Genomic DNA, 26,106 nt, shown 5'->3' with positions numbered 1-26,106 from the left:
TTCACATGAAGGACAACCGGAAGGCTTTGATACCACTGGTCTTACTCAGTGTTTTATTTTCTCCAGTGGCAATTCAGTCTCAATGGGCCATTGCTCTCAACAACTATGGCTATAATACTTCCTTCACCCTCTCCCTGCACAGAAAGCCAGGGGTATGCTAAATTAGAAAAATGATCCACACAGAGGCATCATCTATTTGCTCATCGTGTTCTGTGACATGGAATCCAGAAACCTGGAAGGCTGCAATTGAGGAAGAAGATTCACTTGGCATGAAGGGAAAGCTTTACCTTCCAGCACTTCAGACAGAAGATAATTTACAGTATACTCAGGGAGAGCACACCTCTGTGCAGACAGTGATGCATCATCTAGCTGAGTGCACTGCAAATCAACAGCGGGCAAGGAGTCAGAGCCCTGCTTCTGTTTGACTCCAGACACCAATTCTAGTGACTGCGGAGGACAAATGCTGACCCTCGGTCTCTCACAGACAGGATGGCAGAATCTGTTCACTGCAGGCACTCAGCCATTGTGAGGATCAAAAGTGATGGCGTAGCTATACAAAGGCATGGGCTACAACTCAAGTTCAGCTTACCTGTTCGGAAGTCAAAGCTTTCGGGCTGGCTCAGACCGTCCATGATGACCTGTAAGGTGTGTGCCGTTGTCTGTAACCTCTCTGCAATCTTCTCGATACTTTCTTTTCCAAGAGATGAATTTATTTTTTGTTGCATTTCAGGCTTTCCAATCTCATGCAGTGTCCCACCAATGAATGACAAAAACCTTCAGTGGAAGAAAAAGCCCAAATTCATCAGTAATACGTTTTTACATTTTCTTGCATAGGTCATCTTCAAGTTCTCTGTCCCCAGGTCACTATACATCAACCGCCTCTGCTGTAATGAGTGATGTAGCTGAAGGGCGTGTGGGCGGGGAGGAGTGAATTTAAACTCTTGTGCTACTTCCCAATGGCAGCACCTGATCAGAATTGGCCCAGGAACATTTTACAGTATGCTGTTCATTATAATTCAGTGCCACATGCAGACTTTCTAGACAAGGCTATCTGTACTTACCTCATGTTTCCTACGATTTTCAGTTAGGAAAACATTTGAATTTAGAGCAACAGTCACATCCAATCTATTGGTGATACTAAAATCCAACATGGCATATGTCAAGCACTGCCAAGTTCTGACAAACACTCTGCTCATGTCCCATCGTCTTGCTGTATGTGTATGTCTATGTGACAGGAGGGTGACCTGCCAGTACCAATGACACAAACGCCACTGGGCCACATACACATGAAATTATCTAAAAATTTTAGGAGTATTCAGCAGGAAATAAATACCAGAGGGCAACTAGGCGTTTGTGAGTGCTCATAGAATGTGTAAGTGGCATGCATAAGAGAACCTGGACACACCCCACAGCAACAATATAAAAGGGGGAATGTGAAAGAAAAAGTGATTTTTTTCCCAAAAGGAGGCAAGTAAAATCTCAAAGATATAATCTGAACATGAATATTCTTTTTATTCTTTATACATCACATTCTGCAGTGTTTGCTAATGCCCTTCTTGCAAAGATGCTACCCAATTATTGAGCAGAGGTAAAGCCGTAGCAACACACACACAAAAAAAATGATGGCTAGGATGCAGTTCCCTTCAGTTTCATGTGAGTTCTGGGTCATAGCTCCCTTCCTTGACATTCCTTGGCTGGGCATTTTTCTACATCATTAAGTTCCATTTCCTATGATTAATGGCACTTTAAAAATGTCAACACAGTAATCAGACAGATAGTGATACTAATGCCCTCAAATTCTTTCCTTTAAGAATGCCTCTTGAATACAGGAAGGGAAAAGGAAACTGCTGGAGGTCTGTCTCTAGATCTGGCCCACATGGCAGGCAACTGCACTGTGCAGAACTGGTTGCTTGCCATTCTGAGTCTCTGTCTGCACAGTGCTCAAGCAGAGCAGACCTCTTTCTTCAGTGATACTCTGGTGCTGATTATCTCGCACCTGGTGGGAAAAGGCCTCTCACCTCACATTTAACTAGGATGTCTCTTGGGTTGGTTCAAATGTGCAACCCTTCTACATTTCTGGAGCCATAGTTTTTATTTTAGAAGATCCTCTAGCATCCACCAAGTTCTCATGAGGATCTATTTTGGTTAGCAGTCTCATAAGAAGACAAGGAGTGATGCTTAGATCCTTCTTTGGACACGAGCATCCTCTGGAGGCCAGGGATTCCCCAGCAGGCGGAGAGGCAGCCTGTGTGTTATACTGACTGACGGATAGCAGCACGAGGGCCAGCTGCTGCAGTTCCTACTGATAGGGTAGCTGACACAGGCAGTGTCTGCACACAGCTAACTCATTTCTCAATAATTGCTGCTCTTTGGACAGCCCTTTCTGATACTCACTAGTTTGGCTTTACTGTGTGTACAACTAGTTACTATGTAGAGCACCTTCCAGCACCTCAATACTCTGGCTCACACAATTAACCATTTGTTAAAATGCACAAAATTAGTGGACTTTTGGGCAATATACATATATATGAAAAGCATCTAGCAATTAGTAAAGCTATGGCAGAAAACTTCCCAAAGCACCCACTCAGCAGGCCACTTAGAGTCTTAAGATTGTATTGCATGTGCATACGTGCGCACACATACACACACACATACACACCGGAGAGATAGTAACTGCTACAAAAATCACATTTATATAAAAAGTCTGCTTTTAGTGACTGCAACTATAAGAAGAAAATGGGTTTGTTTAACCTAGGAGTGTATTTCATATGTCAATTTCATCCTCATGAAGCCTAAAAGGTAGTAGTCACTGAAATCAGTAAGAAAGTACCATGTTTGCTTCCAGCTAAAGCTCTGTATGGATCAACTTTATTTTTTAACCATAAAGGAAGAAAGTTAAATAGTTCTTGCATTTGGAAAACTTCCTTAAAGTTGACCAGTCCACAGAAAAAACCAACAGAAGGGAGGGAAAACCTGGGGAGGACCGGAGCAAGCACTGCAGCAGGTCTTACCCTACCTGGGTCTCGGGTACGTTTGGCTGCCCAGGATAGGAGGGAACACTTCATGCTCAGGAGCTGTTCAGGAAAAGCATTCTCCAGATTCCAAATTTCCCTCTAGAATTGAGAACTAAGGCCAACACAAAGTACTTCCTAGCTCAAAAGTACAAAAGGAAAACACATCCTTGAAGCCTGGGACCTAGAATGAGCCCATAAAGATGAATATACACCAAGCTCTGCTAGCTGCACATTCTCATTTGATCCAAGCAATCTTAAAGTGCAGAAAACAAAAATCGAGGGAGGCTTAATAGCCTGCCCATGGCCATGCAGCCATTCCCAGTCATTGGAGTCTCATCTCACACATAGGTGTCCGTGCCATGAGTACACATAAAAATTACTGTTATATTTGGCAAGATAAAACTCAATGTGTTGGGAAATATCACACCAGCACAATTTAATGTCAGATCACTTCTACACATTAGGCAGTTAACACCAAGAAAATCCCACAAAGAACTTACTACACACAAGCTTTTAAATGGACAGTTCTCACAAGTCAATGAGTTATTAAAACCATCGTCTTGTTTTCTCTCCTGTCTCTGGAAGGCTTTTTCCATTTGCTAAGGACTGCTGTTGGAGCTGCTGTTTTTATTTAATATGTAATTTCATCCATCTTACTTAAAGTAAGAAAGTAGCATAAATGCAACAAATAAGCACATCGTGTTCTTTCAGCACACATCTGCACAAAGTTAACGCAGACTTTGCAGTGGAGACCACGCTCACCCTGCAAGTACAAAGCTACACAAGCTAACACTGCTGACGTTTTCAACAGAAGCCTGCGACAAAGGCCAGGTCTTTCTCTACAAAAGAAAAGAAAAGTCTTTGTAAAACTTTCCCCCCAAAGAGTAAGAAATTCTCTAGATTCATAAGACTTTGGAAATGACCATTCAGATTTCCATAATCATTCCCAGCCCAGGGATTTAGGAGCAGAGGGGTTTGTTACACAGAGCAATGTGACACCCTGTGGAGCTCACAAGAACCTTGGTGATATAACACCATGACTTTAAAAAAAAAAAAAAACACATACGGTTTACAACCCAGAGAAAGAGAGAAAGGGAGAGGGAGAGGGAGAGGGAGAGGGAGAGGGAGAGCGATGCTGCCATAGCAAACTCCATGGTTTTCAGAGTTTTTCACAATTGCTTCATTTTATCCATTCATTGTAGGAGTTTTGTCAACAAGTAAAAAATTCAACACAAGAACACAGCCATTTTGGAAGAAAAAGGAAACAGAGGGTTGGTCACAACTGGTAATGTATGGAGAAATTCCATGACGTGGGGAGATTTAGCTTTTTAGGCTGGAGTTGTGTGTTAAGTGGTGGCACTGACTCAAAAGTCCAGCAATGATTTGCTACTCTAAAGACTCCAGATACACATAGAGTTTCACAGCTATTACTGGAACGAGGAGAGAAGAAACTTTAATACAGTGTGGCAAATGACAAGACCCGCTGTGCCTCTGCCGCTGCCTATCCAAGGTGGTATATTTAGGGGCACTGTGCACAACGAGTTCTGTCTGGATTGATGGAGAGGGGACCAACTTGACTGTATGAGATGTCTTGTGATCACATCGGGTGACAGCCATGGGGACTGCACTTTCATCACTAAGAACCTTCACATTTGTCCTGGATAAACCAAGACATAGACCTGGGCCAGAATCCTTAACAATCTGCTGATACACACCCCAGAAGCAAGGGACAATCCAAGAAAAGTACATGTACAGAAGGCCCCAAAGCTGCTGACTGCTGCCCAGGAAAAGAGGTTAACAAAGTGATAATGGAAATGGTATCTGAGAGGGTTTTCTTAGCATTTAATCAACCACAAAAAGAGCAAAGAACTCTCCATAAGAAAGTACAGCAGACAAGGCTTTAGGAATACAGAAAGATAAATATCCTGAGAGATATAATGGGGCTGGCTGTGAAGACTCTCACACTCTGCCCTGGAAGCACAGTTTTAAACAGTATGCACTATCTGGGCCAGAGTAGGGACAGATGACTTTAGAGCCATTTTGGGGCACTATTTAGAATGTCTTCAGAATGTCTCCTGCACTGGTGAGTAGCAGAAAGTCACTGAGAACCAAGAACCTGCTACCATTGATTGAGGAATACAGGGTCTTCCCCATCCCCCTCTCCCCTCCTGCAGGCGGTGAGATGAGACACTTCCTTCCTTTTAAGGCCATCAGACAATGCTCAGAAGCAGAACTCACTGCATGCTGCAGTAACTGCAAGGAGAACCTGTCCTCACGCAGCTGTTTCAGTAAAACTCACAAGCTTCAGTACTCCAACATAGGGAATGAACTTTACTTAAAAAGATGTGCCAGTTAAATATCTTGACAAGCCTTCTAGAAGTTCAAGCATTAGGACGATACCTGTTTAGAGACAGTTTCACCAAAGCATCTAAGATTGGTGAAGCAACAACCAATGCCATAAACAGCACCTATTCCTGAGCAACTGAACAACTTTCTATGAGTCATATGCTGTGTAAGTATCACAGTTTAACGTAAAAGTCACAAGTGTGGGTGTGTATGCATGTGCACACACACACACACACAAGACAGAGACAGAGAGAGACTGAAACGAAGGAGCCCAATGGTGGAGTTACGACAGAATGAATGACAGCATCCCTGTTTGATTACCTCCTTTCCAGTGAGCCTACGCATTCTCAAATATATTGAGGAGAATTTGCTAAAATCAAAGTTTTGTGACAAAATGCTGAGGCCAATTAAAAATACACTGGAAAAGCTTGCTTAGCCTGGTTCAGTAAGCAGTATTCATGTGGAGAGATTCGATATCAAGGAAACAGATCCTCGGCCTTGAATAAGCTTTCTCAGGACTTGGGGAAGAAGAGGCCAGTTGGGACACTGTCACTTCTGCCTGTCCTCAGAGGCAGAGCTTCATGTTCAGACAGGTACACACTTTCAAAGTGCTCAAACATGCGTTTCACTCCCTGGAAAATCTTACCGCAGATGTAGCTTTACAGGTAAGAGAATCAACCCCCGAGAGGTTAGGTGACCAGTGCAGTCACGCAGCTGGAGCTAGAGGAAAAGTTGCAGTCCTTTACATCTTCACTAACACTTTGACCCCCGACTTTATAGGAGCTCCAGTGCAGACAGAAGATTCAGATTGCAGATAAAATTTGGCACCCAGAACTACTGCCTGCGAGCAATTTATTATTATTTTTTAAACCAAATTTGAAAGAAAGAAACTTTGGCTCTTTTTGAGTTACAGAGTAAGGGTTGAACAAAATTAAGTTAGTGGTTTCAAAGGCTGAAGCCTCTATATAGTTCAAAAACACTGTGTTTAGAATGAATATAATTTAATTTACTGCCTGTAAAGCCATAATGTGGATTAGTGCCTGCAACTATTTGAAAGAGGAGGATAAATAAAGCAATCGTATTCAGAAGCACACAGGCGGCTGACAGAAGGAAAAGCTGAAGCAAGTCACTCTAGTGTCACTTGGAGCAAGCCCAAGTGACAGGGAAGACTCCTAAGAGGCAAATTTCATACCACAGGGCCAATTGTCAATGACGTTCCTTTCTAAAAACTAGCAGAAGCTTCCTAACATCCGCTGTTTTGGTAAATCTCCAGCTGCCCCTGAATGGCTAGGAGGCCTCTGTTTCAGTGGGGACGGGAGGTGGAAGCAGCTCATTTATGACGGCATAGTATCAGAAGACAGGCTGAGACTCAAACCCACAGCTAGACTGGGAGCAGGAAGGTGAGAGAACAGGAGATAGAATCAATACCTTCCTGAGAGTCAGGCTCCAGACTGAGGGGTCTAAACTTGAGTAAGACTGAACAAGGAGACGGACAGACAAATACTTGTATGGTGGAAGCCTCTAAAGGCAGCACAGTCCATGGCTGGCCTGCAGCTCCCTCTTCATTCTCCTCCACTGGGAGGAGCTGGCTGTTCTACATACATTAGCAGAGAAACCAGACTACTCCCCAGTCCCAGGAACAGGTATTGATATGAATTAACAAAGCTAAATGTGCAAATTACAACCAGATCACAGGCTAGAATAAGAGTCCCCTCCCCCACCACAGCCTTAGAGAAGCTATTGTGACTTCTCCATGCTTTTCCCCCCAAAGCTTAGCTGACAGCACCTTCTTGACGACAGCAAAAATAACAGCGATCACTACAGCCACTACTGTGTTCCAGGAACTAAGTATATGACATACATCACATACCCAGTCACATGAGATCGGCACTACTATTTTACAGACAAGAACACTAAGGCTAGAGGTTTGAGGTCCAACAGCCAGGATCTGATCAGGCAGTCTGAGGACTTCACTTCCTAGGACCTTCCACCAGTTTTGCTAGGAGCTTAACTGGGCTGTGTTGGAACAATGTGTGTGGTACTTCCAGGAATGCCACGGCCTGGTGGTCCACACTTCAGCAGGCAGGTGTTCTGCAGTCATTTCCCACTTTTGTGATAGCACTTTTGATATGCAAGCTTCCTGGGAACTACAGTGAGATATTTAGATTAAGTAAGTGGTTATCTATTATTGGCTAATCTTTGCAGCTTGCTATCTCCAGGAAGACTGTCTTTCCAAGGCTGGAATTACAGGCTGCCCATTATGCCCATTTGCCTTTACTTGGTTCTGGATATCCAAACTCTGGTTCCCATACTTGTGTGCCAAGTGCTTTATCCTGAGTTGTCTCCCCAGACCACCTATTTGCTTTTTTCACACACACACACACACACCCACACACACACACACAACACACACACAACTTAAACTTCCTGCAGTACAGCTGTTTGTCATTAGAAGCTTTGCTCCTAGCTGGGCACAACTTAGTGTAAGGTCACAAAACCTCTACAGACAGTTCTGAAAGAGAAGTGCAGGCAGCACAGACAGCCCACACTAAGGGTGTTCGGTACTGGAAGTGTGCCATCTGCCCACTTGAGGCAGCTGCCCTACTGCTAGCCCATAGGTGTTGGTCTGGGTCCTCCTACCCACTGTGTGCATTCAATGGAGTTATTATACTTTGGGTCTTAAAAACCCACTATAACTTCTCAATAAATCAAAAGTCAACATTGATTGTTTTTTGTACACAAGTTTCACCCCTGTCTATGGAAGCAGGGTGCCAAGTTTATGTGATTATTCTTGTCCTAGACCTGAATTTTACATTCACGGTTGTTGATGCTCTCAAAACACACCTTGTTGCAATGACTGTACGAGGCAGAAACAGGCAGATCTGCAGTAATAAGGCAACTTGCACAGCTCAGGATGTCAGCAATGAGCTGACAGAACTGCTCTTTGTAATCTGCTCACCTGGCACATGACAATGCACCACTCCTGGCACATGACAACAGCACCACACACCTTCCTCCTGCTACGCTGGTTCCTCTGGGAACCCGTCTTCTAAAGTGCTCCCTAACGGCCCAAATGGAAACATCATATACTTTATCAAAATGAGTGCTGAGTGAGTTTTGACATGAAACTTCCTGGCATTTTTCAAGTTAAACTGAGAGCAGAGAAGCGCTGGAGCTTAACTATCAGTAATGCATCAGATTCTTAACCCAGCCTTCTCTGGGTGAGTGCCAGGTCTCATGTGATGCAGAGGGCTCAGCAGCAAAACCTGCAGGAGGAGTTCCCTTCTCTCCTAAAGCAAGAAGGAAAATCAGATATGTGCCTAGCTCTGATACCAACCAAAACAGCAGGACAAAGGGAGAGGGGGCAGGGAGGGGCGGGGCCCTACACACGCTCTTGCTGGGCCTGCTTCCACTCATACTGCAGCAGCAATCAAACTACTCACATGTGGATATGTAAGGATTTCTCCACAGCAAAAAATGCAGAAACAACTGGCCTGTGGCTTTCCTCTGCATGTCCAGTCTGTAAACTCTGAGAGGGCACTGGAAGCAGACAAAAGGCTCTGTGAAGGTACATGGGACTCTCTTTAGAAGGTTGGAACCCTCTCAGTGAACTGGGATTCTCAAAGAGGTCCTTCGTCGGTACATGGATAAGCCAAGAATGCCAGGAAAGTACGATCCAGTGTGTTCTAGCAACAGTTGTGCTTGCACATAAACTCAGCAGCTTTAGACTACAGAAAAGAAAAATGTTGGAAGCCAATCTAAACATTTCACCTTGTTCTGGGAAAGTTCACTCATGGTTTCTTTTCCTCAATGTTCTCTGCATAGTTCCCTTCCATTCTCTATTCTTTCACTTATTCCTCCAAACTGCTGGATCGGTCTTTGCTGGGTGCTGTGGACACAGTGGTTAAGCCAGATTCCGATCATCACTAGCCAACTGGAGCTTATAGCCTCCAATAACTAACCTTTAGTTACATTGCTACGAGCCTAACAAATCTGATGCCAACTTTTCCGATGCATTATTTATGTTACAGGTTCAGGAACAATTATAGAGGGTCAGAACTTTAACTATGCTATTACACTGTGCAGTTTTTTTTTTTTTGCTTGTTTGGTTGGCTTTTTAACCATCCAAGTCTATTGTGAATATGTAAGATAAAGTAGAGAATAATATAGTTACATCAAAAGATGTTTAATGACAAAATTGAAATCTAATTCTATTGTTCTTGATTTTATACAAACAAGTCTTTTAAAGACTTCTATGATCAGTTCAATATCTTTGTTTTTCAATACTTTCATGTTTGCTTGCTTTTTATCTATGTATATGAGGGAGTGTCTTTATGTGTGCATGTATGTGCATGATGCTCATTGAGGAAAAGATCCCCTAGAGCTGGACAGGTTGTAGCTACCTGATGTGGGTGTTGGGAACTGAGAGTTCTCTGGAAGAGTAACAAGTGTTCTTGATCACCAAGCCTTCTCTCCATTCCCTGCTAGCTTTTTTTAATGGTTCCATTATTACCATATGAATTTTGTTGTTGATGATTTTATTCATTATTTGGGATGTGTACCACACTGCAACAGGATGTGTAGAACCGAAACATGAATAGAGATGATCTATGTTCTCAAGAAGCCTATCGATGCAGGGAAGAAAAACACTCTTAGGGTGCTAGGCTAGAGGTCAACAATTAGTAAGTGGCCATTACGAAGCTCACAGGTATCTCTAACAGTGTGGGCCCATATTTTATACAAAATATTTACAGCCAGGCTCTCTGGCCATGCTTAATTTCCAAGGCAGCTGCAATTCTTCCAAACAAGCTAACCACCTGACAAAGATTCAGGATGTATGGCTCCTTCTCTTTTGTTATTATGTAGATCGCCAGGGGAGAGGTGTTGATTCCAAAGCTGGTGACTTAAGGTGCAGGTATTTTTGGTAGTCCAGCACTCCCCCAGAAAGAGTGTATTAATGAGTATCCACCTTGGTTTACCAGGGGGATAAAAGGTGTTTTGAATAATAAATGCAGGTAGCTCTTCAGGAATGAATGAAGCCTGAGATGCCCTTCCGATATGGCTGTATGAACTGTGCCTCATTATTTCTCGCGCCTCCATACCTATCCAGTTAGGAAAAAATAGTTTCTATGTTGGGGCCACGGACTCTGACATAACAGTGGTGTGGGAAGTCCTGTATATGTTTTGCTTTTATTGGTTAATGAATAAAGCTGTCTTGGGCCTGCACATGGCAGAACAGAGATAGGCGGGAAAAACTAAACTGAATTCTGGGAGAAAGAAAGCAGAGTCAGGAGAAGCCATGTAGCCTGCCAGAGACAGAAGCCAAACGGAACCTTGGTAAGCCACAGCCATGAGGCAATACACAGATTAATGGGTTAAATTAAGATGTAAGCGCTAGCCGGTGAGAAGCTAGAGCTAATAGGCCAAGCAGTGATTTTAATTAATACAGTTTCTGTGTAGTTATTTCAGGGATGATCATCTGGGACAAACAAGCAGCCTCCAACAACAAACATAAGAGTACTGGTAAGCTCTATCTCACAAGATAAGTTTCCAAGCTTTTGTACTGAGAAACTGAGAGGATGAACTGAAATTATCTGCTATAAAGAAGGTTATGTTTGGAGCAAAAGTTCAGGAGAGACCCAGCTTTCAATTTTAAACATGCTAGACTGAGCTGCTGAGGAGGCAGCAGATGCAGGCTGAGCTTTAGAAGACTGGTTTAAACTAAGAGTAAACTTAGGAGCCATGCAGAGTGATGGTCTCAAAAGCCTTGAGAGTGAAGAGATCATGAAGCAGCAATCACTCTGAAGTTTTTCAGTGTCTCCCTTCTGTATCTCTCTTCTAACAGTGAGTTTCCACTCCGTCTTTTATTTTTTAAAATGCTGGTGGGTCCCTGGCGGGCTCGCAGAGCAGCTGTGAGCCCGGCAGTGGGTAGAAGGCACATAGACACATCGTATAAAATAGAACTGGATATTTATTACTTAGAGGAGAGAGAGAGAGAGAGAGACAGAGAGAGAGAGAGAGAGAGAGAGAGAGAGAGAGAGAGAGAGACAGAGAGAGAGAGAGAGAGAGAGAGAGAGAGAGAGAGAGAGAGAGAGAGAGAGAGAAGGGAAAGAAGGAGAAGAGAAAGGAGAGAGACAGAAAAAGGGAGCGGAAGGGGGAGAGGTGCGCCACTAGGGGACAGAATCTAAAATGGGGGGGGAGAGGGAGAGCAGGGGTCGCCAGGAGTGGGCGTGGCTTGCCTCTTAAAGAGACAAAAACCATAACACCATCCTCCAGAGTGTCCCTGGTGTTCATATTGTTCTTGTCGCTCATAACTTACTGTTGCATTTCATGTACTCTGGAAATGCACAGAGAATGTGGACACTGCACTCTGTGTCTCCACACTCTTCCTCCGTCCTCACAGTCCACTCCTAACACAGCAGACCACCGCAGCCTTTTCACGGTGCCACTCTCCAGCTTCTAGCCCAGTCACGATTCTCACTAATAGTAAGATCCATCCCTCTGACAGCCTCAAGCTGACAGTGTCAAAAAAGGCAGTATGGGTAGTGGCTTAAGGATGGCTTTGATAAGCAGGTCACTGGTTGAGAAAGAACTTCAAAAGAGGAACAAGGATAGAAAACTGAAAGGGAATGAGAGGAAGAAAAGAGTGAGAATTAGAGGCAGACAGCCCTAAGACAAAGAAAAGCAGGCACAACGGGCAGGCAGTGTTTAGCTCTCAGTAGGGGACAGTAGATCACAGCAGGAAGCAGTCTGAGCTAAACCAGTAAGCAAGGTGGAGGAGACAAGAGATGCAGTCCTAGACTTTCAGAGCTAAAGCACGGTATTCTAGCTGCCACTTCCTTCCATAACAGAGACCACTACAGTCCTAGTGGCGTGGAGGAAGTGAAGGTGGAAACAGAATCCTGAAGCAGAGTTGCTAGGGAAAGACAGGGCAGAATGAGCGCAGAGAAGGGTGCAGCTAGAGGAGGCTGTGGGGGAGTTTCAAATTCTTTAGCGAGGAAGGAAGTGAAGTCACCCTGTGAGTGGAAGAAGACCAGGAATCAAGTTAAAGGGACATAGAGGACAGGACTCAAAGGCCAGAAGAAATGCTGGTTCTCAACTCCAGGCTCACTTCTGTCTTCTAGGGTGTGAGTGCTTCTCCCACATTTCATTCAAATGCCATCAGTCCTCATGCTTTCTGACAAACCCCATCTGGCTTTCTGCCCCTCTATTCTGGTTCCTCAAATTTTCTTAATTAAGAAGAAAGTAAATGTAGGTACTATTGGTCTGCTTACTTTACTTATTCTAAAACACAAGCAAAGGAATGCTTTTTTACTACAACATCAAGGAAACACATCTTTAGCAGAATAGTATAAAACTCTGACTGCTTTAGAAAACACCCACTTCCTGAAGACTTCTCAATAAAATAAATAAGCAAAGCTTCAATTAGGAGACAGGATGCTTTCCTGAGAAGCAGAAAGGATGCTCAAGGATAGATAGATAGATAGATAGATAGATAGATAGATAGATAGATAGATAGATACTCCCAATATTCACTATTTTTTCCTTAAGGGACACCTTACGTCCTGTGAACACCACACTTTATCTTTCAGAGAAGACCATGACCACAGTGATAGCATTCAAATCTGGCTCCAGTTTGAAAAGTACAATCCAGTTAACAACTCAGGCTTTGAGTGGCGGCAGACCTGGTTTAAATCTTGGTTCTACTAAGCTAAGTTGTCTCAGGCAATTCACTTTCTCCCTCTGAGACTTGGCCAGCCTGAAATGGGAATAATATCAGCACCAGTTTCCTGGGGTTGCTGTGATGCTTACACACCCTGTTCTATCTAAAATGCTTGGGAATGAGGAAGTAGCCAATGAATGTTGGTTTTCACTGGTCTATCAACAACTCCTTAAATTAGCTTGAGCTGCATTCCCGTCTCTCCAGCCTACTAGATACCCTGTCCGTCTTTTTGGCCCATCACCTGCATGAACCTACAAGTCAGCCCTGTCTGAAAATGAGCTTTCTTCCCCCTAGTTTAAATTCTGCTTGTTGTAGTGTGCTCCTTTAAGGATACATTACCTTCACACATCTTTATGTTCTCCAGGCCCTACCACATTCTAAGGTGTGAATAAAACCTCAACAACAAAACTCATGGAGTAAATATTGGAACCATAAGGAATATTAAAATTAGGGAAACACTAGGCTTCCCTGAGATGAGCATATTAAAAGATGGGCCATCTTACATAAAAGAAAAAATTTAGTTCATCAATATTAAACATTCAAGCCAACATTATGAGCAAATACAAAGGTAAACAATGCAGACTAAAGTCTTGAGCTCACACAATGACAGACTTCAATATACGAAGAACCCGTAGACAAATAAGAAAGAATAACACAAATACGATAATAATGGTGTAGTTAGGTCTCTGCATCTGAAGGTACTGCCAGCCAAGATTCAATCAAGCATGGATCAAGAGCATTTGGGAGGCTAAGAGACGGCTCAACGGTTAAAACTCATGGGACACCACTGTGAGTAGGAACTGTCTATGCTGAGTGTCATCTAGACGAAGTGTGTGAAAGTCAGATATGATGTCTATAGCTCAGCACTGGACAAGACACCAAGGGTGATTAGGCAATTACCCATTTCATCTCCAAATTTCTGAGGTGTGTGTGGGGGAACTGCATGTAAAAGAAATTTCCTATGAAACAGTGAACAGCTGTCTTGTTTCTGGGCAAATAGGTCACCCCAAAGGAAGCACAGAGAGAAGTGAAGCCACTAGTTGTGCACTGACATTCCACAGGTGGAGACTGGTCCCTGTGAGAGCTGGCAGAAACGCCTGCCTCCTGGGAGAATGCAGACTGCTCTGGCTTGAATCCTGCTGAGAGCATCACAAGCTAGTACGTTATTTGGCAATGTATGTAAAGAGCCACGGAAGCTCTCGAACCATTGGCAAAGCAGTACTATTTATAGGGATCCACCACAAGGAAACATTGCTAAATCTATTATTACTAAATTAGTCACCCAATGAAAAAAATCTAGATCTTAAATAAGAGGGATATATGCTTACAATAGAAACAAATAAAAAATTTTAGAAACCATATTACAAATGCTTTAAAGAAACACAAAAATGCACATAGAAAAAGACTGGTTTATACAATATAACATGCTAATTAGGTTCCCATGAAGTTATCTGTTTTTTGATTTCTATTTTATAGGGGATTACAGTTAAGAGATTGCATGGATCTCAGAAAAGACTTTGAATTTTGGACTTTTAAACATCATTGAGACTGTGATAGAGTATGGGAACCTTTAAAGATGTACTAAATGCATATTGCCCTATGATATTGTTATAAGTGTATGGGGGCCAAGGAGTGGAATGTGGCAGTCTGGATATAACTCCCATAAGCTCACTGGGAGTGTTACTATTATGAGGTATTGTATTGTGGAGTAGGTGTGGCCTTGTTAGAAGAAATGTGCCACTGACGCGGTGGGCTCTGAGGTTTCTTCTGGTCAAGCTACACTCACGGTGACACTCAGTTCACTTCCTGCTGCCTTCAGATCAGAGATGCAAAATTCTCAGCTCCTTCTCTAGCACCATGTTGCCTACAGGTCACCATGTTCACCATAATGACAATGAACTAAACCTCAGAACTGTAAGCCTCCCCAGTTAAATGTTTTCCTTTATAAGAGTTGCCATGGACAGGTTATCTCTTTATAGCAACAGAACCCTAAGACAGTCCCTCATGCTACTCCTGTGCATTATACTGAAGCTTCTGATCACAGCAACAGGTGAGAAAAAGAACTAAAAACATGAAGATTAAAATGGAAGAGGTAAAATTTTAATCTATTTGCTGATGACCTAAATTTATGAATTCTACAAAAACACACACATGTGACAGGTCTGCAGGCGAGAGCACTGCACAAAGATCAACTGAAGCTTAACACACTGGGAAAGAGAAGCTTAACACACTAGAAACTGCTTCTATAACATCACTGAAAACACTACACAGTAGTGCAACAGAAGTAACAACTGTATGTAGGAAACTAAGCTTTGCTTAGGAAAACAAAAGAAGAACTAAATAAACAGAAAGAATTAGTTAACTTTCACTTTTTGGTTTGCTGAATCACTAAGTAGCTCTGGCTGGTCTGGAATTCCATATATAATCCAGGCTGGCCTTGAATTCTCACAGAGATTCACCTTCCTGTCTTTTGTGTGCTGGGATGTAAGGTGTGCCCGCCTGACCCCTATTATTGTTTAACAGAAATTAACAAATTGGTTCTAAAAATCATAGGAAAATATAAATAATCTGGAACACCCAATGCAGATTTCGTTTGGACTCGCTAACTGAGAACTTGAGTTCAACAGTAATCAAGGCCATGTGGCAATGACACTAGGCCGAGCCATCAGTAAGGACTATCAAGTTCAGTGGCAGAGCACATACCTAGCATGTGTAAGGCCCTGGGTTCTCCAACACGGCAAAACACGAAACCACCAACAATTCTAAACCCACATAACAAAACCCACAGCAATTCTAAACAGACTAATTTAACAGTTCAGAGCTAAAAATAAATCCATATTTATACAGGCATTTGACTCTCCACGGAGATAAAGGAATGGTTGAATGTACATATGTGCCTGCCTGCATGCATGTGTGGGCGTGGGGAAGGTTGCTTTACTCTTTAAACGCCACAGTACTGGAAAACTTTCAGTCCCACATCTCAGGGACAGGAGAGGCTGTACTCTGAGGTAACCACCAGTGATGAAATCATTCATATAGCCCAAAAAACAACAGGACAGGCTCTAAAAAAGCTGCAGAGAAACCCTGTCTTGAAAAAACCAAAAAAAGAAAAGAAAAAGAAAAAGAAAAAAAAAAAAACAACCTAGAAGAATGAGGTCCAAGTTCTAGAAGGCTGGACATGGGCAGAGGCAGAAGATGCAGACGCTTCAGTAGTAGCCCTTACGTCATACCTCACCCAGAAACTCACTCCACACACAGCTGCGCATCTCTACTCACAACAAGAGGGCGCACTTAAATATTTCCCCCTAATTTCTGTGAGCTCGCAAGTCAACCAAACCCAAAGAGACTATCATAGAGACCTCAATTTATTGGTTTGTTTTGCAGTATTAACATAAAAAAACAGGGTCTAACATAAGATGGGGAACCCTAATTCATAGCAAACTGGCCCAAAGTGTGGGTAACAAAACATGCTTGTGAATAGCATGGGACAAGTGGGCACTTGTAGAATGGAACCTCCACTTCATGGAATCTGACCCTTTGAGCAATGTCAGAATGAATTAAGGGGTGTCCCTGGTCCACTGAGAAATGTGCTACAAAGCTAGCTTTGGATACCACAGGTTATAGGCACGTTTTACGTTGTACTGAGAGTAAAAAACAGTAAAGCAGATTAATTTTTTTCTATAGCTCTTAAGTATAATAGATAGGACTGTAGTGTATTTATACAATGGAATATTACCTAGCAAAAAGAAAATAAAAGAAACAAGTTACTGGTGTTGATTACAAAGGGAATAAACCTTTGAGTATTACACTGGTAAGACACGCCCAGTGAGCACATCTGTATGGCAGAGTCTGGGACACCCTCTGAGCACATCTGTGTGGCAGTGTCCGGGACACTCTCTGAGCACATCTGTGTGGCAGAGTCTGGGTCATGCGCTAAGCAAATCTGTGTGGCAAAGTCTGGGACATGCGCTGAGCACATCTGTATGGCAGTGTCTGAGACACTCGCTGAGCACATTTATGTGGCGTCAGAGTGTTTCTAAGAAGTTCTAAGAGCAATGAGCTAAGTTTTGCCAAACTTCTGGGAGGTTTCAGCAGGAGGGAATGTTTGGCAATGAAATCAGTAGTTTTTGTTGTTTTTTAATTTTGAAAGAGTTTTGGGTTGCACTGATGTATGTATTTTCCAAATGTACACTAAAGTTAACTTTATGTTAATTTTACAAGAGAAAAAAACCTAAAGAATTATTATGTTATGCATGAAGAATAGGTAAAAATACACTGATGTCTGCAATGTTCTTATTTCAGCAGCTAAATAAGTTTGATGATAAGTAGATGGATAGATATGGATAGATGTATAGAAAGGCAGGTGCAGTGATATGCTAATATCTAGTTGCAGGTGTAATGGAATACTCTGCATGAGTCAATAATTCTCAAAATCAAACACAGGAGAGGGCAGACTGCCATGGTGATGGTGGACTAAGTCTCCTTTTCTGAGTTATTCCTCTACCTTTATAATAACAAATACTGTTGAAGAAAGCAAGTCAATGACATTCATCAAAGTGAGCAAATACAAATGGCTTCAAAGCAATCTATAGGTCCCATATTTTAGCATCAAAGTTAAAACAAACTGGTTCTAAATCCACTACTGTACAATCTAGTCAGAACCTTAGGATTTCTGGTTATGTATCAAGTTATAGGTTTCAAACTAACTGAAAGTTTTAAAGGTATTTAAAAGTGCAGCTAAAAAGCTGTTTTGAGGTCAAATGGGTCAGTGAGTGAGTCTTGCTGTCAAGTCTGATGACTGTCCTACTCTCAGGACCACGTGGCCGAAGGGGAGGGAGCTGATTCTTCTTGCCAGTTGGTCTCCCACCCTGCTCCATATATGTACACACAAACAGATAAATATAATAAATAATCTTAAAGTCATTTCCTTTGAACACTTTATATTAAGCTTCTCTTGTACTGAAAATAATCTCAACATTATTCTCTGTTAATATGCCCCTACTAAAAGTTCATTAGACTCTGATAACCCAACAGAACAGAATTTCTTGGGAAAGCTGGCTGTTGGCTTTGTCTTTCAAAGGGGCACCAGTGAGACCAGGTACTAGTCAATTCAGTCATGCCAGTTTCCAAAACAAACAGAGAATGCCATGTAATTTTCACTTCATACACTTCTCCCTAGACCCAGGGCTTATTGGCTGACACAGTTCTAGGAAGAGCAATAAAATAATGTGTGGTCAACTCAGAAACTAAGGAACTTCTGAAAACTGCTATCATGTTTAGTACAACCTTGGGTCTCAGCTCCCATTATGCCCGTGCAAGGCTATGTGCTGTGCAGAGCTCACTGTGAACACGCACAGTTCCGGAGCTGGCCTCCGGCTCACCTGACTGCTATGTCATAGGATTCCGGATGGATGCAAGTCTGGTCCAGTGGGTTCGGTGTGAGGGTGACATCTGCTTTGGTCTTCTTTTTGCCCAGCTTCTCACCAGTGAGCACAGCAGCTCCCTGGTGGTTCTGGCCTGAAGAGTCAGTGGGCCCACTACTGCAATCAGGAAAAATTATGATAAAAAATGAGGAAGTGGGGCAGAAAAGCAAAGAAACATGACTTAACTATGCACTGAGTCCTCTGCTACATAAACCACACATGGCAGTCATTCGCTTCACAGAAACTATCACATTTTGCTTAAAATACTAATACGATTTTGTTATTATTCAGTCCATACAACGGGCATTCTAGGGGAAATGAAGAAATAAATAAAACCATTGCCATCATAGTAAGATGGCAAAGATAGTTTCTCAGCGCTGAGGAAAACCAAGTTCCTAAGAAAAACTACTGAATGCAGAATGAGACCATGAAGCTAGATTCACATCTGGCATATAAACAGGACACTTCAGAATACCTATTTGAGAAAAGACAACAGCTTTCAAAGGAGTAAACTCAAACTCAGTATTTAGAGATAAGGCAAGCCAAATCAGCCTGGCATTAGACTTCCCCTGCAAACAGGAGATGTCAGAGCACAGGCGACTAACCTTGAAGTTGTAAAGAAAATGCCGAGTGCAGAGTCAAATGCTCTGAATGCAGCATTCAATAGGAAGACAAACCAAAAACATCTGCAGACATGTAAAACTTCAGCAAAACCTATACAGCAATAATATGCAAAACCTATAATATGCACTATAGAAACAGTGGGAAGTACAGAAACAAAAAGTAACATTAAACAAATGCTTATCAATGTTATTAAAATGAATATATAAATATATATACATATAAATCTAAATAATGCTACTATAATATATATATATATGTATGCATGTATGTGTGCATGCACGCTCATCTCTCCAAGAAGGAAAACAGAGCTAAAGAGAAGCCGGCTGGGAAAGTGGGGAAAGCCCTAAGTTTCCAGCCCTTTTCTGGAGGACAGAGCTGTTGATTAAATAAAGATGTGACAGGAAAATACGGAGAGACAAAGGAGAAAGCATAATGGGAAAAATACAGAAGACAGAATATTCAGTGCATTTAATTACTACAATACATACAAATGCATCAGAATCAGACTGAGGGGAGCCATGAAACCAGCTACATGCTTACAAGAAGCACACCAACAGTTAAATGCTAGGCATGAAAATAACACCAAACATGATCTGTAGAGGCAAGCAGAGCAATAATGCTAACAATCAGAAAATTCCAAGGCAAAATCACAGAAGTAGCAATTTATACGATATTCTTATTAAAGGCATGAGTTGTCTAGAAGATGTGACAGTCACAAAGTTCAAGTACTGAAACCAGCTGAAAATATGAGGCTTTAAAACTCAAATGTTTACCAATAAGGCAAAGATTACATTAAATTATAGCCCGCCTGTAATTAATTAAAATATTACATAGGCCATGTAGAAAATGACAAGAAAAATAGCAGGAACCTGTACATAATACTCGGAAAGATTTCAAATAGTTATATAGCATAAGCTTCCTGCTCATATTTAACAGAGAATGCCACAAGCAAATGATGTGGAAATACATCTACAATGTGGAAATAGGTACAGGAAGCTCTAAAAATTAGAAAGAATGGCAAGCTCACTTATTTCTTTTAAATTACTATTTGAATTTTCTGACCAAGCTTTCAAAATACATATAAGCTAACAAAGGACTATTTTATCTTCCACACTACTAATTTATGGCTTCTGGGTCTTGTGTGTGTGTTACATGAAACTGCAGATGAGCGCAGACTCCCAAGGTGCCGACAGTCTTTCTTTTTGGGCAGCCAACTCACAAAAAAATGTCATAGAGACATTATTAATTATGAAAGCTCCAGCCTTAGCTTAGGCTTGTTCCTAATTAGTTCTTATAACTTAAATCAACCTGTCTCTTTTAATCTACACTCTTTTATGTGGTTCAGTTACCTTTACTTTGTACTGCTCGTCCTGCTTCTCAACATCCAGCTCATAACCCTGCCTTCCTTCTTTCCCAGGTTCTCCCTCTGCCTGGAAGTCCCACCTATACCTCCTGTCTAGCTTTGGCCATTCAGCTTTTTTATTACACCAATCGCAGCAACACACCTTCACATGGCATACAAATATTCCTCAGTACCTGGGCCTTAAGGTGGTGCTGGGACTCAGGTTCTTGTGCATGTTCTGCAGCACTTTACCGACTAAGCTGCCTTGCCAGGCCCAGCTTCTGGGCTTTGTAATCTGCCGCCCTGCTGTTCTGCAAGAGTTCCCCAAGTCTTTTGCTATACACTTCTAGCTTCCTCCTTTACATATAACTTTATGAACTATTTAGAATTTACTGACAAGCAGAGCGAGGTAGGATGCCAGTATCCTCTGCATGCACCGACATGCTGAATTACATTTTTCTATGATTTTACCTATCCATGATCTACCAGTATATGAAATGTCACCTTATCATAAGCTAAATTCCAATTATTTTATAGTGATTTGAGATTTTACTCTGCTCTATTTACTTATCAAAACCCAACTGTTTCGTTATTGCGCTCATGACTGAGCTTTGTAATGTATTCTACCATCATATGGGGCTGACATTCGCTTAACCTACTTCCGAGTGAAACTGCTTTTGCATGACCTATACTACAATTTTGTGAAGAGAAAAATTATGCATTGATGAACCAGGAATTCCTAAAGGATCAGATGCATAAAGAATATCCCTTCATGTCTATAACATGCTACTAAATTTATCCAATTTCTTTGCTTTTGGGCAACTTGGACTAGAAGGAAAGGATTTAGTTCAGTCCCCCCGACTGGTGGCTGGTGGTCGGCATGAATTCAACAGTGCAATGTGGACACATCAAGTCTCTACACTCCTTCTCCGGCCTGCTGCCATCATATGGCTGAGCCTCTCCTTCTTCCCCTGACACGTCGCTGTCTTCTGGTTGAGCCTTGTTTCTGAACACATCAAAACTGGCTCTGCCACAGGACTTCTCATACTTGCTGCTTGCTATGAGCCCTGTGCAGCTGGCCCCTTCATTTCACTCAAAACTTTGCTCAAATAATTTTCTAATGCACAACGTAGCTAAGCAGCTGCTTGGCCCCAGGACAGTGCCAAATCCCTTAACTTTTAAAGCACTTACTCACCATCTGAATCTGCTTGTTTTACTAGTGGCTTATTGTCCTTTCCAAGCATTAAAACGTGACACCACGAGAACAGGCCATTTTCTGCCTTGCTGACTGCTGTATTCCTAGCCTAGCACAGTACATACTCACCCCTGTGGGGTGAGAGGATGGACAACGGGCATCTAGAGCTTAGCTGTCAGCAGGCGGGACAAGAACAGAGGAAGCTAGCAGTACTACCACTGGTGCGAGCTTCACAATCACCTGCAGAATGTCCGGATGTAGTCCTGGTTGATTCTGATGAAGCCAGCACACTGCTGGAAGGATTTTGGACCAAGCCCTTTTACGTTCTTCAACTGTTCTCGGCTGATGAAAGGGCCATTCTTCTCTCGCCACTCAATAATATTTTTGGCTCTGTTGGCATTAAGTCCTGCAATATGCCTAAAAAATAAAAAGGTAAAATAAAGTAATAGTTATAAAAGAAAAGAGAAAGATCTCGCCTAAAAATATGATGTCACAAATCACCTGGACCATAACATCAACTGCAATGACACACCGCCAGACGTCTGCATCAATCAAAAGCAGGACAGAAGAGAAAATGCAAAGCAGGAACAAGCCAGTTGCTCCTGTGATACTGGTGGAACTGAGGCAGCAACAGAGCGTCTGCTCCTCTACATGACTCACAATCTCTGTATCTCCCAGTTCAGGAAAAGTGTGTCCATCTCTGCTCAGCTTAGAGAAGGGCTTCACGTAGCCATCCCTATTAGAATCTTCTGGTCCATTGCTATACAAAACTGAACTTTAGAGAGGAACTTCCCTGTGAATGGCATGGTTGCCATAAAGGAATGAAAACTCTAACACTAAGGTCTTTGCTTGATTTCAATTAAAAGATTGTTATTACAGAGAACCCTAATTCCACTGCACAGTTCCAAGCATGGAATTACGACTTATGGCTTTGGTAGGAGGAAGTGGTATCTTAGAACACAGAGAGTATTTCCCACTATCACAGTTTTGGTGAGAAGGGCTCAGATCCAGGAAGTTCAAAGAGCACCAACAGGCCCATACATCCAGAGCAAGAGTGTGAACCAAAACAAAGGAAAGAAAGAGGAACTCCTCTGTAACAGCCAGGAAAACAGCCAGTCAGTGTTGACAGGTGACCATGACACTCCTTGAACCTGCAGAAGCCCTCACCTTTTGGTTACCTTCAGCTTTGACAGGTACATGCAAGAGACTAGGCTAGTGAAGGCATCTACTCTGAAGCTTGGGGCAATGGCACGTTCCATGCTAACCTCATTTAAGTTCAATCAGCAGCACTGATGCAATCAATGGTTACCACGAACTATTTCAGATGTGCACTACTAAAAATAATTATGTGCACTCCTGCAACTCTTTCCTTAAATGACTCCTTTCTCTCTGGTTATTCTACAGGAACATATAAACCTACAGATTTTCTATACTGGACAAGCATAGAAACATATACACAAGCCCCCTTCTCTCAGTTAGCAAATTAAACTCTTGTCTCACCGCAACAGAACCTCGGAACAGATGTTGATATCCACTCCCACAAAGCTGACACATTCTTCCACAATGCTGTCCAGGGTTGCCTTGAGTAAAGTCTGGGATACATCGTGCTGAAAAGATAAAGATGAAGCAGCGATCAAATGCAGGTGATGCCATTTGTAGACTGTTTCATTTCTGCCCATATTTATTGGTAGCTGACTAACGCACACCATGAAAATCCCTTTATTCCTTGTAAGCACACTGTTAATAGATGTAACTGGGCTGAAATTAAGGAATCTGTTTCTATACATTCTAAATCATACATATACCACACACAAAGAGAAACAGAAAAAAAACCCTTCTAGACTAAAGGTGTATCTTTGGTAATGATGTTCTGGTAGATGCCAGCTTTAAAACTTCAAAACTAAAAACACAAACAAAAGCACTTTTGAGTATTTCAACCAGAAAGATTGAAATACAACTGGTGGCAAATACCAAATATTGGTAAAGGTGCAGACCCATACTGCATGAAGCATTATCACCAAAAGTGCATTTTAGATCAAATATATAAAGCAAGGCAGTTTTTATGGAGGGTTTATTTTGTGTGGCTTAAATGTAACTTTACATAAAACATAGACATTTACACAATGTGAAAAGTGTATTGTTAGTTAATATAAATTAAACTACAAAGGAATAAAAAATCCCTAGGAACTGATCCAAGAAGAAACAGAAAAGCTGAGCAGTCCTACCAAGGGATTCAAGCTTGAATTCCTTGGGTCCAGGGTCCATTGGCGAATGTGACTAAACATCCCTAGAACAATTACTGCTAACACTTCCCAGATTCTCAACTATAGGAGTGACAGCTCCTACCTTATCCTACAAGGCCATCACTAACACCAAAGTCAGACAAAGAAACCACAGGAAAATGCCAAACCTTAGGAAAACAGGTGCACACAATGCTAGCAAACCAAATCCAATGAGAAAAATGACAGCAGCTCAACTAGGAACCTTTCTTGTTCAAAGGAGTGAGAGTCAGTTTGCAAAAGGTGCAGCTATCTGTTAATGCAATATAGTCTCTATTAGATGTACATTTCTGTGACCTTTATCTGTTCTAGCCCTTTCCTTTCCTTTTCAATACATAAAGTATATTGCCCTGTAATTATAAGTAGTGACTAGGAATAAAAAAATAAGGTATTTTTAACTTTTCAAAGGAAAAAAAACACTACACACCATGGCATGCATGCGCGCGCACGTGCACACACACACACACACACACACACACACACACACACACACTGAGATGTACTCAGTAAAAATGAATTCAAGAACCAGGTACACATATTTTTAAATTGCAAACAATCCATGACATTTTTAAACTTTCAATTTCAAATTCAGAAAAGAAAAGTATTATTGTAGAAAGCTAGCTTCAGAGCAGAATGCCATTATCATCTTAATCAGGGCACCTGAGGCTGCAGCCGCTTCTTGCACTTCCCTCTCAGCTGGTGTAATAATTCTCTGGGCTCCCTGTGGTCTTTGGAGGGAATATGGGAGTTTAGTGGGGCTCCCATCTATGTAGCTGCAGCTACGAGGGAGCTGTCATCCATATTTAATGAGAGCTTGCAAGGATGCACTGTCTGGGCATCAGGCAAACTCTCTGTCAGTCTGATTAAATAAAGCTCACTGGTTCACCACACACAACTTGGTCTGTCATTGATGCCCTATCTGGAGTGTGTAAATGTTACCTCTCCAGAAAAGTTCACCCAAGTAAAAAGAGCTCTTTATAATCTTCCATCAAATAGACACTCCAGTGCGTCTTCCAAATAGGAAGAACAGTGTCACACATATTCATAGCACAACTATTAAAAGCAGGCTAATGTATAGCCTGTTTGCAAGTTTTCTGAAGTATCTTAATCACTCTGCAGAGAACTGTTTTACCAATCCAGAACTCAACTTGGAATCACAAACTAAATTTAGTGACTCATCTTCACATACTTCACTAGGCAGCTTCTAAAATGGTTTCTAATGATCTCCAAATCCTACTATTCATGCATTTCTGTAAGTTTCTACTGAGTACTGGACACATTAATGACTCTTCTGCAGATCAATTATTATTAATATTACTATATCAAGTACAAGAGTGTGAATTCGAGAAGTGAATGGACTAAGTTTGAGTCTATCATACAACTTCACAGCATTGCCCTCACACTCAGGACAGGAAATACCTCACCAGTAGCCTATCTACATTAAATCTTTGCTAATATTTGTGTGTTTGGCCACTAAATATGCAATATGATGCTTAATCTTAAAATAATAGTGTGTGAGTTGCATTTACATCACCATGCTGTTAAATACCTGACATAAACTGTTTAGAGGAGGATTTGTTTCCGTTCATGGTTTCCAATGTGGTGGAGAGGATATGACAGAGCAAAGCAGTTTCATATCATAGCAATCAGGAAACAAAGAGAGATGGAAAGGATCCAGGACAAGAGACAACACCCAACGGCACCCCTGTGCTCCTACCCCACAACCTACTTGTAGCTGTCTTATGTCCTAGTGTTAGCACCTCCGACAGAGGACCAAGTCTGCACCACATGTGCTTTTGCTGTGCATTTCATATACAGACCAGCGCAGGAGGCAGAGGTCGTTATTCTGTTCTCAGGACATTTTCTAAAGAATTAGATTTCACTCAAATATATAATATATATCCTCAAATATATGTGTGATGGTAATGTGACCACAATACAAAATACATTTCCTCCAGTGGGTCCAAAGGAATGAAAAGCAATAGTCTAAGCCAACCATGCTAGCTCTATTCCATTTATTTAATGATGTTAAATCATGTGAGGATAGATCTGCCAGGGGCTTAGAATGAGATGCCATCACTATTCAAGAAAGACCATTATGATCTTTGTACCACGTGATAGGATGACCTTGAGAAAAGCCAACTCACTGAGGGCGGAATA

At 41.9% G+C, this 26,106-nt stretch overlaps 1 protein-coding gene across 1 annotated transcript in view; it reads right to left on the bottom strand.

Annotated features, from left to right (window-relative positions):
• The window catches only part of LOC119806863 (S1 RNA-binding domain-containing protein 1-like), a 74,056-nt gene that overhangs the window by 2,854 nt on the left and 45,096 nt on the right, over nucleotides 1-26,106 (bottom strand). The window contains exons 2-5 of the mRNA XM_038318923.1: nucleotides 23,168-23,274; nucleotides 21,908-22,084; nucleotides 18,465-18,623; nucleotides 590-774 (exon numbers count right to left, since the gene is read on the bottom strand). Coding sequence (XP_038174851.1) covers nucleotides 590-774; nucleotides 18,465-18,623; nucleotides 21,908-22,084; nucleotides 23,168-23,274 — 628 coding nt within the window. The remainder of the gene's footprint in view (nucleotides 1-589; nucleotides 775-18,464; nucleotides 18,624-21,907; nucleotides 22,085-23,167; nucleotides 23,275-26,106) is intronic.

This window comes from Arvicola amphibius, chromosome 2 (genome assembly GCF_903992535.2).
Source record: "Arvicola amphibius chromosome 2, mArvAmp1.2, whole genome shotgun sequence".
Taxonomy (NCBI): domain Eukaryota; kingdom Metazoa; phylum Chordata; class Mammalia; order Rodentia; family Cricetidae; genus Arvicola; species Arvicola amphibius.
This window is presented reverse-complemented; position numbering and strand designations above follow the sequence as displayed.